Source organism: Delphinus delphis, chromosome 8 (assembly GCF_949987515.2).
Source record: "Delphinus delphis chromosome 8, mDelDel1.2, whole genome shotgun sequence".
In the NCBI taxonomy this organism is placed as follows: domain Eukaryota; kingdom Metazoa; phylum Chordata; class Mammalia; order Artiodactyla; family Delphinidae; genus Delphinus; species Delphinus delphis.
In genome coordinates this window covers 44,811,422-44,827,439 of record NC_082690.1, presented here as the reverse complement: position 1 = coordinate 44,827,439, position 16,018 = coordinate 44,811,422, and the positions used below count along the sequence as shown (strand labels likewise).

At 34.7% G+C, this 16,018-nt stretch overlaps 1 protein-coding gene across 2 annotated transcripts in view; it reads right to left on the bottom strand.

Annotated features, from left to right (window-relative positions):
- Window positions 1-1,070: 1,070 nt before the first annotated feature.
- NOX4 (NADPH oxidase 4) overlaps window positions 1,071-16,018 on the bottom strand; it is a 147,634-nt gene continuing 132,686 nt past the window's right edge. For both annotated transcript variants that reach the window (XM_060017237.1, XM_060017239.1), the window contains 3 exons: window positions 14,462-14,530; window positions 12,762-12,862; window positions 1,071-1,559 (listed from right to left, as the gene is read on the bottom strand). In XM_060017237.1, coding sequence (XP_059873220.1) covers window positions 1,439-1,559; window positions 12,762-12,862; window positions 14,462-14,530 — 291 coding nt within the window. In that variant the 3' untranslated portion in view covers window positions 1,071-1,438. The remainder of the gene's footprint in view (window positions 1,560-12,761; window positions 12,863-14,461; window positions 14,531-16,018) is intronic.

Sequence of the window (16,018 nt, the reverse complement as noted above, 5' to 3'; positions counted from 1 at the left end):
TTAATGCTAGATGGTTTAACATGCTTGATTGCTACTGGTGAATCAGAGCTAAAAAATGACAGTAGCATCTATCACGTTATGTTATACCATGCAAAATTTTAACAAAGGCACGACAAGCTACACTGCTGATTTCAGCAATGTGCTATATTTGGTTGCAATTGATAGATGTCTGCAAAAGAAAATCACTAAATTGTAAAAATGCCTTAATTTTTAAGGTAGTGAATTATATTCTCTGAGCCGAGAATATAATGGCCGGGGAGCATAAACTGATAGGATCACACAGCACAGTCCTAACAGTGACTTTAAACTCAGTAATTCTTTATCAGGACTCAGAATACCAGACAGTGCAACAATAATATTCTTGATTCTGCACTTAAATTTCAATAAGCAAATAAAGCATTCCCTCCTGTATAAAGAGTAAAATATAGGTTTCCTATTCAGGGTTGTGACTACACTTTCAGTGTCTCCAGCATAAACCAATGTGTGACAAAAGAGAGAGAAATTGTAGCTCAGTGACCTTGGCAGACATAACACCCTTTGGTCTTCAAAGTGCAAACTAAACAAAGCCCCTTAAGAGGCTATGATAAACTGCATTGGGAAAAAAAGTAAATAAAAATAATAGAGGCCAAAATGCTGAAAAAGGAAAAAAGTTATTAGTCTATATGTCCCTTTATAATTTATAGTAATGATATTTTCCTCATTAAAATGCAATAGTAATAGATTAAATAAATTGGGGATAGAAAGGACCGATTAAATCATTGTGTCTAACACGTGCCAAGGGAGGGCAGATTTCCCTAGACTAAGGAACAAAGAAGAAAGAAAAATATAAAAATAGGTATTATATCTACATCTGCAAAAGGTTCATTGAACATAAGTAGAGGTATTAGCATCAGTAGTAAGCAAGATTAGATACTGACACAAAGTACCCGTATCAATGGCGTCCTGTGCTGTATTTTCAGACTTTTGGTATATTTACCTGGAGCTTTTCTAAATCAAAGCTTCTCTGTTTATACTCACGTAGAAAATGTAATCTGAGTTTCAATGAATTTTTAATTTTGTTCAATCTTGCATTTGTTCAACCAAAAACAATTTAAAGAGGACCAAAGCTATCAGCCTCTCAGTGAGCAACACCTTACTAGGGAGTTCTTGAATCTGCCATAAAAATCAACAGTGTGCATCTAATAGTTTTCTTTTAATTTGAGCAGTGAAAAGTGAATAATCACATCAAATATTCTTCAGGGCCTCTTTGGTTTCCAGATTAAACATGGAATGTGACCTGTCATCTTGCCACATTCTCTGCATTTCCATTTTAAATAATCATAAATAAGAAAACCTTGCTACTCTTTGGCATGACACAGTTGTTTGATCCAGCTGCATTTCAAAGTCTTAGAAATTGCACTCATTCCGTCTTTAGAGTCCTTGTTCATCTCAAAGGTTTTCAGCTGAAAGATTCTTTATTGTATTCAAATCTTGTCCCATATGAATTGTTTTGATTACTCAGTTTATGAAGAGTCTTAGAAATTGAATTAGGTCCACAGCAAAAAACACCAACTGTTTTCCTGGAAAGACAAAGGGAGGAAATGGAAAATCACGTGGAAAATTAGGCAGAACATGACAAGAAGTATCTTTTAGTAGCATGTTTAAGGTGTTAACAAAGTTAACAAAGTTAATTTCTTGCTGCTTTGCATACAAATAATTTTCCAATTTTTTTTTGCATACAAATAATTTTCCAATTATTACCAAATATAAGTGACCACCGGGAAGATATGCTTTTCATGCCAGAGATCAAGATCATTCAAAGGATATAGCTATGAGCACATATTTGTTTATCAGACAGAGTGAGCAGTCTGCATGTCATTGATGAGGGCAGAAACGAAGTCAAGAGCTGCAACTGATAGCTGTCAACTGTTCCACATTTGACATATGAATAGATTTCTATCCACCCTGGATCATATCAGTTCTTCTCATGCTAAATGTTTTACAGACATTTTTCTCCCTAAAGATCCCATGGATTTTCATGGGAAGTGGTGAATAAGCGTAAAGAAAGGAAAGCTATTACCAATTTGAAAGGATAATTTTAAATGACTAATTTATCTCTACATTATAACAAAAAGCCTACTAATCTGGATACATTTTCTTTTTTATTTATGTGCCACAATAATTGTAACAAATACCAAGCAGGTTTTATTATTTGCTATATTTGCTAACTTAAAATTTTGGTAGATAAATTATACATATCGCTAACAAATAGAATAAATAAATCCCACAAAATGATTACTATTTCACATTGATTTCCTGCAAAGTTTGTTGATTTGCATTGAATTCTTCCTATGATATCAAAATGATTGACAATTCTAATTAACAAATGGGACCTAATGAAACTTCAAAGCTTTTGCACAGCAAAGGAAACCATAAACAAGACCAAAAGACAACCCTCAGAATGGGAGAAAATATTTGCAAATGAAGCAACCGACAAAGGATTAATCTCCAAAATTTACAAGCAGCTCATGCAGCTCAATAACAAGAAAACAAACAACCCAATCCAAAAATGGGCAGAAGACCTAAATAGACATTTCTCCAAAGAAGATATACAGACTGCCAACAAACACATGAAAGAATGCTCAACATCATTAATCATTAGAGAAATGCAAATCAAAACTACAATGAGATATCATCTCACACCAGTCAGAATGGCCATCATCAAAAAATCTAGAAACAATAAATGCTGGAGAGGGTGTGGAGAAAAGGGAACCCTCTTGCACTGCTGGTGGGAATGTGAATTGGTTCAGCCACTATGGAGAACAGTATGGAGGTTCCTTAAAAAACTACAAATAGAACTACCATATGACCCAGCAATCCCACTACTGGGCATATACCCTGAGAAAACCAAAATTCAAAAAGAGTCATGTACCAAAATGTTCATTGCAGCTCTATTTACAATAGCCCGGAGATGGAAACAACCTAAGTGCCCATCATCGGATGAATGGATAAAGAAGATGTGGCACATATATACAATGGAATATTACTCAGCCATAAAAATAAACGAAATTGAGCTATTTGTAATGAGGTGGATAGACCTAGAGTCTGTCATACAGAGTGAAGTAAGTCAGAAAGAAAAAGACAAATACCGTATGCTAACACATATATATGGAATTTAAGAAAAAAAATGTCATGAAGAACCTAGGGGTAAAGCAGGAATAAAGACGCAGACCTCCTGGAGAACGGACTTGAGGTTATGGGGAGGGGGAAGGGTGAGCTGTGACAGGGCGAGAGAGAGTCATGGGCATATACACACTAACAAACGTAGTAAGGTAGATAGCTAGTGGGAAGCAGCCGCATGGCACAGGGATATTGGCTCGCTGCTTTGTGACAGCCTGGAGGGGTGGGATAGGGAGGGTGGGAGGGAGGGAGACGCAAGAGGGAAGACATATGGGAACATATGTTTATGTATGACTGATTCACTTTGTTATAAAGCAGAAACTAACACACCATTGTAAAGCAATTATACCCCAATAAAGATGTTAAAAAAAAAAATGATTGACAATTCTTATCATATCTTGGACAAATCCAGTATGTATTCATTATCTGAGAATAATTGTTGCTGAAAAAAAGACAGTGAATCCATTTAAATGGGTACCAAAATTTATAATAAATACTGAAAAAAAGTTTTATTAAAATTTTCACCTTGAAAACTGAAACAAAGAACTACAAAATAAACTTTTACTTGCAGCCATGATGGAGAAATAGGGGCTAGATTTACCCTCTTGAATTAAAAAAATAAGACAAAACAGATAATATATGAAACAATTATTTTCAGATACTGGACAACAGGCAGCACTGAACTGTCATCCCTGAGAAAAAAAGAAAAAACAAGGTGAGCCCGACAGCTATCTCTTCTTGTGACCTGAAGGCAATTTAGAAGCTGTAGCACAGAAGAGGGAAACTCATGCAGAGACTGGTGGTCTTACTGAGTTAAAGAGAAAAAGAATGGAGTTCGAAGGCCAAAGCAGCTAGAACTTGATATCAAAAGAAAGAAGCTCTGGAGATCTGCAGAGGAGTATCCTCAAGTCTTTGGCTCAGTACTAATCTCCTCATATGTGAGAGGAAACCATGTGAAACTGGGTAGAGAACTACCAAGGAGCAGTAGGTCAAACAACTCTGAGTTTACGCAAGGCTGTCAACAATTCATATTCCCACAAGCCCAAATGGAAAGCTCTAAATATAATACATTGGCAATGGATAGTGTACTAAAGTTATTACCTTGTTTGCAAAGGGTAGGGAGGATGTTGGTAAAATTAGCCCAGATTGGAGGCTGCTCTGGACTCATACTAACAAAGCTTAATAAAAGCAAGCCTTGAAAAGATCAAACTGACGGACTTCCCTGGTAGTGCAGTGGTTAAGAATCCATCTGCCAATGCAGGGGACACGGGTTTGAGCCTTGGTCTGGGAAGATCCCACATGCTGCAGAGCAACTAAGCCCGTGCACCACAACTACTGAGCCTGCGCTCTAGAGCCCGCAAGCCACAACTACTGAACCCGCATGCCACAACTACTGAAGCCTGTGTGCCTAGAGCCCGAGCTCCACAACAAGAGAAGCCACTGCAACAAGAAGCCTGAACACCGCAACGAAGAGTAGCCCCCACTCACCACAACTAGAGAAAGCCCGCGTGCAGCAACGAAGACACAATGCAGCCAAAATAAATAATAAAATAAATAAATTAAAAAAGAAGAAAGATCAAACTGAACCCAAGTAACAGAACTGTATGCCAAAAACAATTCCAACAATATTGAAAAGAATAAATAAAAATTTAGAGTTTGATGTCTAAACTTCAAAGTGTATAGCATTTAATAAAAAATTATCAGGAATGTGTATAGCAAGAAATTATGAACTATAACTAGAAGTGTTATGGGTTAAATTTTGTCCCCTTCCCCAAATTCATAGGTTGAAACTCTAACTCTCAGTATCCCAGAATGTGGCTGTATTTGGATATAGGGCCTTTAAAGATGTAATTAAGACAGACTGATGTTGTTAGGGTGGACCCTATTGCAATCTGACTAGTGTCTTTTTAAGAGGAGGAAATTAAAGAGACACTAGAGACGCACATGCACAGATAAAAGACTGACCATGTGAAGAGGCAGCAAGAGGGTAGTCATCTGAAAGCCAAGGAGAGGTCTCAGAAGAAATCACCCTGCTAGCATCTTAATCTTAGACTTCTAGCCTTCAGAATAGTGAGAATATAAACTTCTATTGTTTAATCCATCAAGCCTGTGGGATTTTATTATGGAAGTCCTAGCAAACTAATACAAGAAGAAAGATAAGTCAATAGAAATGGGACGAGAATGACAGAAATGATGGAATTATTAGATAAGGTCACTGAAACAGTGATGAGAAACATGTTTCATATGTTCAAAGAAAAACATCGACATGATGAGAAAGGAAAAAGATTTTTTAAAGGCCTAAGTGGAAATGCTAGAGATTAAATGAAATATTTAAAATGATAAATATACTGATGGGTTAACAGAAGAATAGGCACTGAAGAAGAAAAGATAAGTAAACTTGAAGATATAGCAGTAGAATATATCCAAATGGAAGTACACAGAGAACAAAAATTGGGCAGAAAAGTGAAAAGAGCCTCAAGGTCCTGTGGGATAATACCAACCAGTCTTTCATATATGTAATTATAGTCTCAAAATAAAAGAAGACAGAGGGAAAGAGAAAAAAATATTTGAAGAAATAATTATCAAAATTTTTACAAATTTGATGAAAACAAACAGGTCCAACGATCTAATGAACTCCAAGGAGAATATGCACACACACACACACACACACACACACACACATAACAACATAAGGCAAGTTATAATAAAACTCTGGAAACCAGTTACAAAGAGAATAACACAAAAGCAGCTGACAGAGGGTGGGGGCAGAGACACACGACAAATAATAAATAGATGAAGGATAGACTTCTTGTCACAAACTATTTATGTCTGAAGGCAGTGAAGTGAAATCTTCAAAGTGCTGAAAGACAAAAAAAAAAAAAAAAGCAACTATTCTATATCAAGCAAATTCTATACCAAACAAAAATAACTTTCAAAATTGAAGATAGAATGTAAACTTTTCTAACAAAAGGTGAGGGAATTCATTACCAGCAAACTAGCACTATAAGGCATATAAAGGGAATTCGTAGGAAAGGAGAATGAAATCAGATAGAAATGTGAATCTTCCCAAAGCTATGAAGGACACCAAAATGGGGAATCTGTGAATAAATACACTGTATATTTTGTCTAATTTTTAATCTCTTTAAAATATAATTGATATTTAAAACAAAAGTAATAACAATACATTATGGAGTTTATAGTATATGTAGAAGAAAGATGAACTAGAACAACAGTCAAAGAGATGCAGGGTGAATGGAAGTACATGAGGTAGTATAATATTATTTGAAGTACACTGTGATAAGCTAATGGTGTACACCGTAAACCTAGAGCAATGCTTCTCCAATTTCAGCTTCATCAGCAGCACCTAAGGCACTTCACAGACCACAGATAGCAAGGCCGTATTCCTAGATCCCCTGATTCAGCAGATCTTGGATATGGCTCCAAGAATTTGGTTTTCCAACAAGTTGCCAGGTGATGCTAGTCCAAGGATTGCAACTTGGGGAACAATTCCTTGAAGAAATAACTAAAGTCAAACAGAGAGGTATGGCAAATATGTCACTTTAGGAGAAAAAGATGGAATCATGAAATAACACTAATTGAAAAGAAAGCAAAGAAAGAAAGAAAAAAGGAAAGAACAAATGAGATAAGTAGAAAGCAACAGTAAACTGTTGGACTGTAACTCAATCCATAGGAGCCAAGATAACTCAATGAGGAAAAGATACTCTCTCCAATTCATGATGTTGGGAAAACTGGATATTCCCATGCAAAAGAATGGAACTGCACCCTATCTCACTCTACTCCCAAAAATTAACTCTAAAGGAATTAAAAACTTGAATATAAGACCTTAAACCATCAAATCTTAGAAGAAAACACAGAGGAAAAAATTCTTTGACAGTGGTCTTGGCAATAATTTCATGAAACTGACACCAAAAATACAAGCAACAAAAGCAAAAATAAATAAGTGGGACTACATCAAATTAAGAAGCTTTTACATAGCAAAAGAAATGATCAACAAAATGAAAAGGCAAGCTAGGGAATGGGAGAACATTTTTGCAAACTACATATCTGATAAGGGGTTAATATGTAAAATATATAAGAAATTCATATAACTCTCTAGCAAAAAAAAAAAATAATAATCCAATAAGAGGAAACTCTTTCAGCTTTTCACCATTGAGTAAGACATTAGCTGTGGGCTTATTATATAGGGCCTTTATTATGTTGAGGTATGTTCCCTCTATACCCACTTTTTGGAGAGTTTTCATCATAAATGGATGCTGAATTTTGTCAAAAGCTTTTTCTGAATCTATTGAGATGATCATATAATTTTTATTCTTCAATCTGTTAATGTAGTGTATCACTACATTATAAAAAAATAAATAAAGATACTGAACCATCCTTGCAATGCCTTGGATAAATACCACTTGATGATGGTGTATGTTCCTTTTAATGTATTGTTGAATTTGGTTTGTGGTGCTGGGAAAACTGTACAGTTACATGTAAAAAGAATGAAATTATAGGCTTTTCTCACACCGCATACAAAAAGAATCTCAAATTAGATTAAAGACCTAAATATAAGACCGGAAACCATAAAAAAGGAAAAATAGGCAGAACGTTCTTTGACGTAAATCATAGCAATATGCTTTAGGATCTATATCCTAAGGCAAAGGAAACAAAAGTAAAAATAAACAGGACCTAATTAAAGTGAAAAGCTTTTGCACAGCAAAAGATACCATCCACAAAATGAAAAGACCACCTATTGAATGGGAGAAAATAATTGCAAATGATATGACTGATAAGGGGTTAATATTCAAAATATATAAACAGCTCATAAAACTCAATATCAAAAGAAAAACAAACAACACAGTTAAAAAATAGGCAGAACAACTGAATAGACATTTTTACAATGTCTATTCGATTCATTTTTACATTTTAAATGTTGGCGAGGTTGTGGAGAAAAGGAAACCCTTGTACACTACTGATGGGAATGTAAATTGGTATAACCAGTATGGGAAATAGTATGGAGGTATCTCAAAAAATTAAACTATCATTTGATACAACAATCCCTCTACTGTGTATATATCCATAGGAAATGAAATCACTCTCTTGAAGTGTTACCTGCACCCCTATGTTTATTGCAGCATTATCTAGAATAGTCAAGACATGGAAACAACCTTGGTGTCCATAGATGGATGAATGGACAAAGAAAATACGATGTGATGTGATACTCACACACTGAAATATTATTCAGCCATAAAAAAGAAGAAAATCCTGTTATTTGCAACAACATGAATTAACCTTGAGGGCATCATGATTAGCACAATAAATCAGACAAAGAAAGACAAATGCTGTATGATCTCACACATTTGTGGAATCTAAAAATCCCAAACTCACAGAAACACAGAGCAGATTGGAGGGTGCCAGAGGCAGATGGGGAAGGTAGGGGGTGACTGAAGACTGACAAAGGGTTACAACCTTATAGTTACAAGAGGAATAAGTTCTAGGATGTAATGGACAGCATGGTGACTATAGTTAACAATACTTATTTTATATTTGAAAGTTGGGAAGACAGTAGATCTTAAAAGTTCTCATCACACAAACACAAAATTTGTAATTATTTGAGGTGATAGATATGTTAACTAACCTTATTATGGTAGTCATTTTGCAACATATACATATCAAATTGTTATACTGTATACAATATGATATGTCAGTTATTTTTCAACAAAGCTGGAAAAACGAAGAATATTTTTAAGCTATGTAATGATAAAATGTAATTTATTTTGTAATGAATGCAGTATAATAGTAAGATGTAAATAGTTTAATCACTACAACTAAACCCTAGAACTAAAAAACTTCAAAATACATGTATCAAAAACTGATAGAACTGTAAAGACAGACAAATCTAGAATTATAGTTAATGACTTCAACACTCTTCTTTTGGAAATTGACAGAACAAGTAGACAGAAAATCAGTAAGTGTACTGAAGACTTAAATACCACTATCAACCAACTGGAACTGATTGATATTTATAGGGTATTCTACCCCAAACCAATGGAATACAAATTCGTTTTTAGTGCCCATGGAACATTCACCAAGACAGACCATATTCTGGGCAGTAAAACAGGTCTCAATAAATTTTAAAGGATTGAAATAACAAGGAGTATGTTTTCTTAAAACCCATCTGAACCAGAAATCAAGAACAAATACCCCTATATTTGGAAATTAAACAACATACTTCTACATAACGAAAAAAGAATTCACATGGTAATTGTAAAATTATTTTGACCTATATAAAAATGAAAATAAACCATATCAAAATTTGTGGTATGTAGCTAAAGTGGTGTTTAGAGGAAAATTTATAGTATTAAACACTTTTATTATGAAAGAACAAAGATCTAAAATCAGTGACCTATGGTTCCACCTTAAGTAACTAGTAAAAGAAGACCTAATTAAACCCAAAGTGAGCAGAAGAAAGAAAATAATAAAAAAGTATGAAAATAAATTCTTACACTTAATAAAATTTAGGTTACTATCAAAACCAGAGCTAGACACAATGGATTACTTAAAATGAATAAAACTGAACTACTGAATTTATACCACCAAAAATAAAAAAAGCCATAGTGCAGTTTTCATTAAGATGAAAAGGGAATGAGACATTTTGGCTGTCTGTATACAGTCTCTGTCAACACTGCATTATGACAATAAGATACCATTATTTTCTTTTTTGGCTTTCATAGGGCAAATATAGAGTTAGATTTTCAAATTTTGCAAATTTCCTAAAGGCTTATCTTAAATTCTTCATAATAATATCATTAGTTTTAAAGCACCGCATATGATCATTTTTTTTTTACATTTTGTTATTCCATTATTATTAACTAGTTTAACTCTAGGAGATCTTTGTTTGTGTAATTTGAGGAGTTCCCCAATGTCACTTTCACTAACAGTGAAATTCTACAACTTTTAATTAACATTTGTAATTAATTTGCACTAATTTTCATTAAGTTGCTGCAATCCAACAATCATCTAGAGATTTATCTACAAAAACTCTGTAGAGATGGGTAGAGATAGACTTAGATGCTAGCAGAGAATGTTGTTTGGGGGAAGATGTTGGGAACTAGTTCCAGAAATGTTCAACATATTGGTGAATATTTTCCTATTATACCGATACTCGTTTTTCCATTCATTTTTAAAGTGTGTGATCTCATATAATGAAAGCTTATTCACGCCTTAGGGATTATTCACTCCTTGTATTACAGATACAGAGGGTCAAGTGACTTGCCCCAGGGACACAGGAGCAAATGTAAGAGGCCAAACCTAGGTATCCTTAATCTGTTTTGTTTTTAAAACACCATGTGGCAGTAAAATATAGATATATCTCAGACATCAATCCCAGAAGAGTCTTCCCTACTCCAAAGGCCATGTAAAGTTCTTTCTTTCTCCCTTTCCATAATGCATACATTCAACTAAGTTAAGGTAGGATATGTATTTTTACTATAAATAACAGGAAACTGGACCTCAGGTATAATAAATAATTTTTAAAAAGACATACAAGGAAGAGACCACTCTCATACATGTGTGCAAATTAATATGCCTCTCTTCTCTATTTTTATCTCTTTATATGCTCTCAGCAATGCATGTACATGAAGTTAACCAAAATTTTACATCTAAAATGAAGTCTTCTATTTAAATAGTGCCTTTTTCCAGTTAACAAACCTTAAGACGTTGATCCATTCTTTTCCTAGCTACGCTACATAAAAATCCTTCAAAAAATAATGCATTTGAGGTGCCTGCCCAGAGCAAATACATAAAACAAAAGTGTACAAAATGTCAACTGTAGATGGTGCATACTTGCTCTTCTTAAATAAGCTTTGCTGTTTAAAGAAAATGAACAAACAACCAAATAAACATACAAAATCCCTCTCAATATGAACAGTATAACAAATGAGAACTCTTGAGAACTAACCAAAGAAACCAAAAATCCCAATATAATTTCTTGCAAAAGATCCTCTACTGTTTGGTTTCAGAATTGAGCAAAAACAAACAAGCAAAACAAAGAAACAAGCTATCAAAGTTTTCAGCACTATACTATGAAAACTAATAAAAGAACGCTTGTCAGAAGTCAGTTAAATGTCATTAGGGAGGAAGGAGTCTGTGGTGCATAGCAAGACCCAGGTGAGTATGACAAGATGATCACATCTAAGGTGGATGATTTTGGAGAAAGAAGGGAAAAAAATATAACAAAAAGTGGGTTGACTTTTTTTTTTTATTCTATAGTTCACCTTTAACTAGCGCCCTGAATATTACAAAGGACCTCTGCTTTCCAAATAATGCTTTCCTCTTTAACCCAAATTACTTCATCAAGGAAGGAAATCTAGGAGTGCTTTCAAACATGATTGTAATCTGAATTACATGGGTCACTGTATTCCTTTTTAGATTTTGCTTCTGGGGCTTCACACCATGATTCCTAAAACAAAATCTCTGAAGATGAAGCCAAACGCCATGATGAATCCATGATTATTTCAGTAGATCATATTCGTCCATAAATTTATAAATCGGGGCTTTAAAAAAACTCTCCATCTAATAAGCTATCTCATTCACTTACAATCAAATACCCTTTTTATATTTATCAAAATGTATTCTTAAAATTATGAATTAATCAAATATATGCTAATAATTGTAGCATAATTCAATCTAGAAGAAAACGATGATCATTGGTGCCTTAGAGTCACAGAAAATTTTAAAAATTAAATCTTCTATTTATATACATTCTTATTGCAGGTGTGTTTAGTTTAGCAACAAAAGTATGGTTAGTTCAAGTGTAAAATTATATTGAATTTTAATAAAATTCTGCAGGATAGAAATACAAATTCAACTAGACAAAAGAGTGATGTAAAATTTCTAACTGATAGTGAAAGCTACAAAACATACAAATATACAAGGTTGGTATCAAGAAACTATGATATTTAGATTCCAGTAGATATGTTTAAAAGAGTTACATTAATTTTAAAATGTCAATATCTGCAGTATGTTAGAAATTATAGCCTTTGGAACTATTTAAACTTATGATGAAACTTTTTTGATGCCAACTTTAAAATGTGTGAATGGGTATATGGTTTTCAAAATGCTTTTCAAATTCTTATAGACCATTGCCCTGCACTATGATAATTTTACAGAAGACAAACAGGTTCCCTAGTCGGTGCCCAAAATGAATGCTTTCCTTCAGCTGTATCGCTTCAGATCATAGACATATAGCCCTCCCTCGCTTGCTAACGTGATTTAAAAAAACTTTCCCAATGATTACCTGATTTATGCTATTGGAATGAACACCCTTTATAATATGGATCTATGTAAATTTAAAAGTAGGTAGGAGAGTCTAGTTCATAAATAGACTATTTTTAAGCCAAATTTTAAGTATTTGGCATTACAGATGCTTGAGGTGGTTCCTGCCTTGCCTCCTCCTTGGGTAGTGATAATTGAGTGTTTAAGTGACTCTGTAATTTGTAAACCCATTACTAAGTAACCTTTAAAAACTTAATGTGATGACTTGGGAATATTTTAATTTGATCATTAGCCACATAAATGTTTTGAGGAATAGTACTTACCCTCTGTTATATTTTGCGATTTCATTAAACAGAAGTTTCCACCGAGGACGTCCAATAAAAAGTCTTGAATTCAGTGCTTGATATTTTTCTCCAATTATCTTCTGCCAAAAAGAAAGCACTATATTTTATATGACACAGAGTGGGACAAATAACCCAGTTCTCTAACATCATCTTTGCTGGTGCTCTGGCTTCCTAACAAATTGCTGTGATATAACGAATACAAGTATCATATGGCAACCTATTAGGTAAAGTCATTTAGAAGCATCATTTCCTCCCTCTTTCCCTTTAAAATCCATTACCTTCTTGAATGCCATTATTACAAATGGCTGATTTTCCTAGACTTCAGTTAGTTGCATCATTTTTAAGTAACTGCAGCGTTAGAGAATGCATTCTAATTGCCTACTCTCAAAAAAGGCGCAGCACATAAGCTTTATTGAAGCGTTTTTGTACTGCAAAGTTATCATATTTGGCTCATTATATGAGTAAAATACTATAAATTGTCACCATAAATTTGGGGAAATGATCCTGGACATGATAGCCTAAAACAGAAGAGCTCCAAATTTTGGATCTGTCAAGAAACAACTTCTAATGTACTGGTGCTTGCAATTAACAGACTATTAGATCTGAATTGGTGATAAAGAGAGTGAAGTGAGAAGAGACGAGAAAGTGTCTGAGTCCCAGGAAGACAAACTGAGAACCAGATGTAATATATGCTCTGTACCTTAATTACAGTGAAACCATGAGGAATAATGATATTGATTTGCTTCATAAGAGTGTAAAATAAAATGTTTTTACATACCAAGTAGGGTAGAAATCTGACTAAAAAAATAGGCTTAGATTAGTTTCAAAGTAACTGACATTCATATTTTGTATTCAAACTATTATAGAAAATGTATGATGGAAAATACTACAATAAAACTTGTGAAAGCATTCATGCTCAGGTCTATACGGCTATACAGCTCTTCAATGTTGTTTGTAAACAGTTTCTTCATCTGTGGTATGGGGATTGCAAAATCATTTACCTCTTGAATATGTTGGAATTACATGAGATAACCTATATGAAATGCTCAGCACAGCGTCTAATAGTGAAGTAAATAATGCGTGATGACTGTTACTTTATTTAGCTTCCCTTGAAGAGAAACAAGCTTAATTGTGTATGATGTTATCTTCTCTCGCCACATAAAACCTCCCCTCGGGGCTTCCCTGGTGGTGCAGCGGTTGAGAGTCCGCCTGCCGATGCAGGGGACGTGGGTTCGTGTCCCGGTCCGGGAAGATCCCATATGCCGCGGAGCAGCTGGGCCCGTGAGCCATGGCCGCTGAGCCTGCGCGTCTGGAGCCTGTGCTCCGCAACGGGAAAGGCCACAACAGTGAGAGGCCCATGTACAGAAAAAAAAAAAAAAAAAACCTCCCCTCGATGAACATAATCACAAGACTATTCGCTTATGTCCTCATCTCTAGATGAGGCAACTGTGGAGAGAAGAGAGATGAACTAAAAGGTCTGTTCCAGCTCCCTGTGAAAGGGAGAATACGGTTGACTTCAAGGACAAGCCATGAGTTTGCCAGACACATTCCAAAACAGGCTTTCCTCTGGGAAACATCTCTTCAAACCACCTGCAGAAATTTTCTTCCACACGGCCCCTACAGTAAATCTTCTATTCTCAAGAGGCTTGTTTAATTTACAATAACATCCAAACACATACCTGTAACCCATCTGTCTGACTGAGGTACAGCTGGATGTTGACATAGTCAGGTCTGTTCTCTTGCCAAAACTGACAGGACATAAAAGTAAATAGACATTAAAATTTGTTCTGTATACACAGACTCTCTCCTACCCTAACATATGTGATTCTACGATTTGTTAAGATGTATCGTGTCTTATTACAGCCAACATCTACGAGCAAATGTACATATATACATACATATATATGTACCACAGACATGGCAGATTCTAACATTAATAACCTGTCACCTACTGGTTTAATTAGTTATGATGGAGGTAGTGGACAGGATTAGTTCTCTGTTATCTTCATAGATACAAAATCAAACACGCTAAATGTTACACTAATATTCCCCTAAATCCTCCCCAATTATTTCTTATTTTATTCCCTAAGAGCCTCTAAATTTTACTAAAAAGTTCACTCAGAAAGAATATGATTTTTTAAAAGTAAAAAGTGATATTTAATAGGCATGCTAGGAATCACAAAAAACAAAACAAACAAAACCTGGTTCCAGTTCCTACCTTCTTCCTATTCAGCACTGGTTTCCCTTGTATAAAAATGTATGAGGCAGCAAATATACCTGCCAAAATAAAATAGTCTGGAAAAGCTCTCAAACATTTTGAAATCTTGAAAAATAAACTGACAAAGAAAAATATCTGAAGAAAAATGAATTCAACAAAGGGGGTAAAAGGGTTTTGTCCCCGTAGGCTTCCTTTTACCAGAAGGCAAATATGAATCTGCTAATAATGACTCTGGCCTAGTTCTGACTGAATCCTGACTTCTGAAATCTACATTTAAAAAAATATTATTCTTCTTAAGGCCTCCTTTCACCACCCTGAAATAAGGAGATGCTGAAAGATAAGGAAAAGGAGTCAAAAAGTAAAAAAAACAAGAAGTAGAAGAGAAGCAAGGAACACAATAACCATGGTGTGCTCTGGAGAACAGAGATGAGTATCTGATGTGTAGAACCTGAGGAAAGGCTTAGAAGAGACCAGCACTGCTTCAACAGCCAAACTATCTCTTGAGCATCAGTGGGCATAGTAGGTTTGCTGGAGATGGTATGGCTTTGCTGGACCTTATTGCAGAAAAAGGATCAATTGATTTCAAGTACTGTTTTTACAGAGTGTGAAAGTAATAATTTTTTAATGAATATATACTGGGGCTCCAAATAGAAGGTTCAGGAATGCAAAATAAGTCATTTTTCAAATAGAGGGTAATTAAGTGAGGTTACATCACTCCTCTGGCACCCTTTATAATAGTAAGGGCACCTGGCAGGTGGCTAGAGACTTGTTTCTACTGCCATCACTGTCTAACCTTGAGATTTCCAGGGAGTTACTCAACTTATAAAGGCCTCAGTTTCTTCATCAGGACAATGATAGAGTTGAATGACATTATCCTACAGGTTTCTTCTGGATCTAAAACTATACATTTTCTGACAGGTGGAAACTCTAAGTTATAAAATCCCAATAAAAACACATTTTACTTTTAAAGTGATAAGTGATGATTCTCTTATCATAATAGTCTTAAAATATAATCATT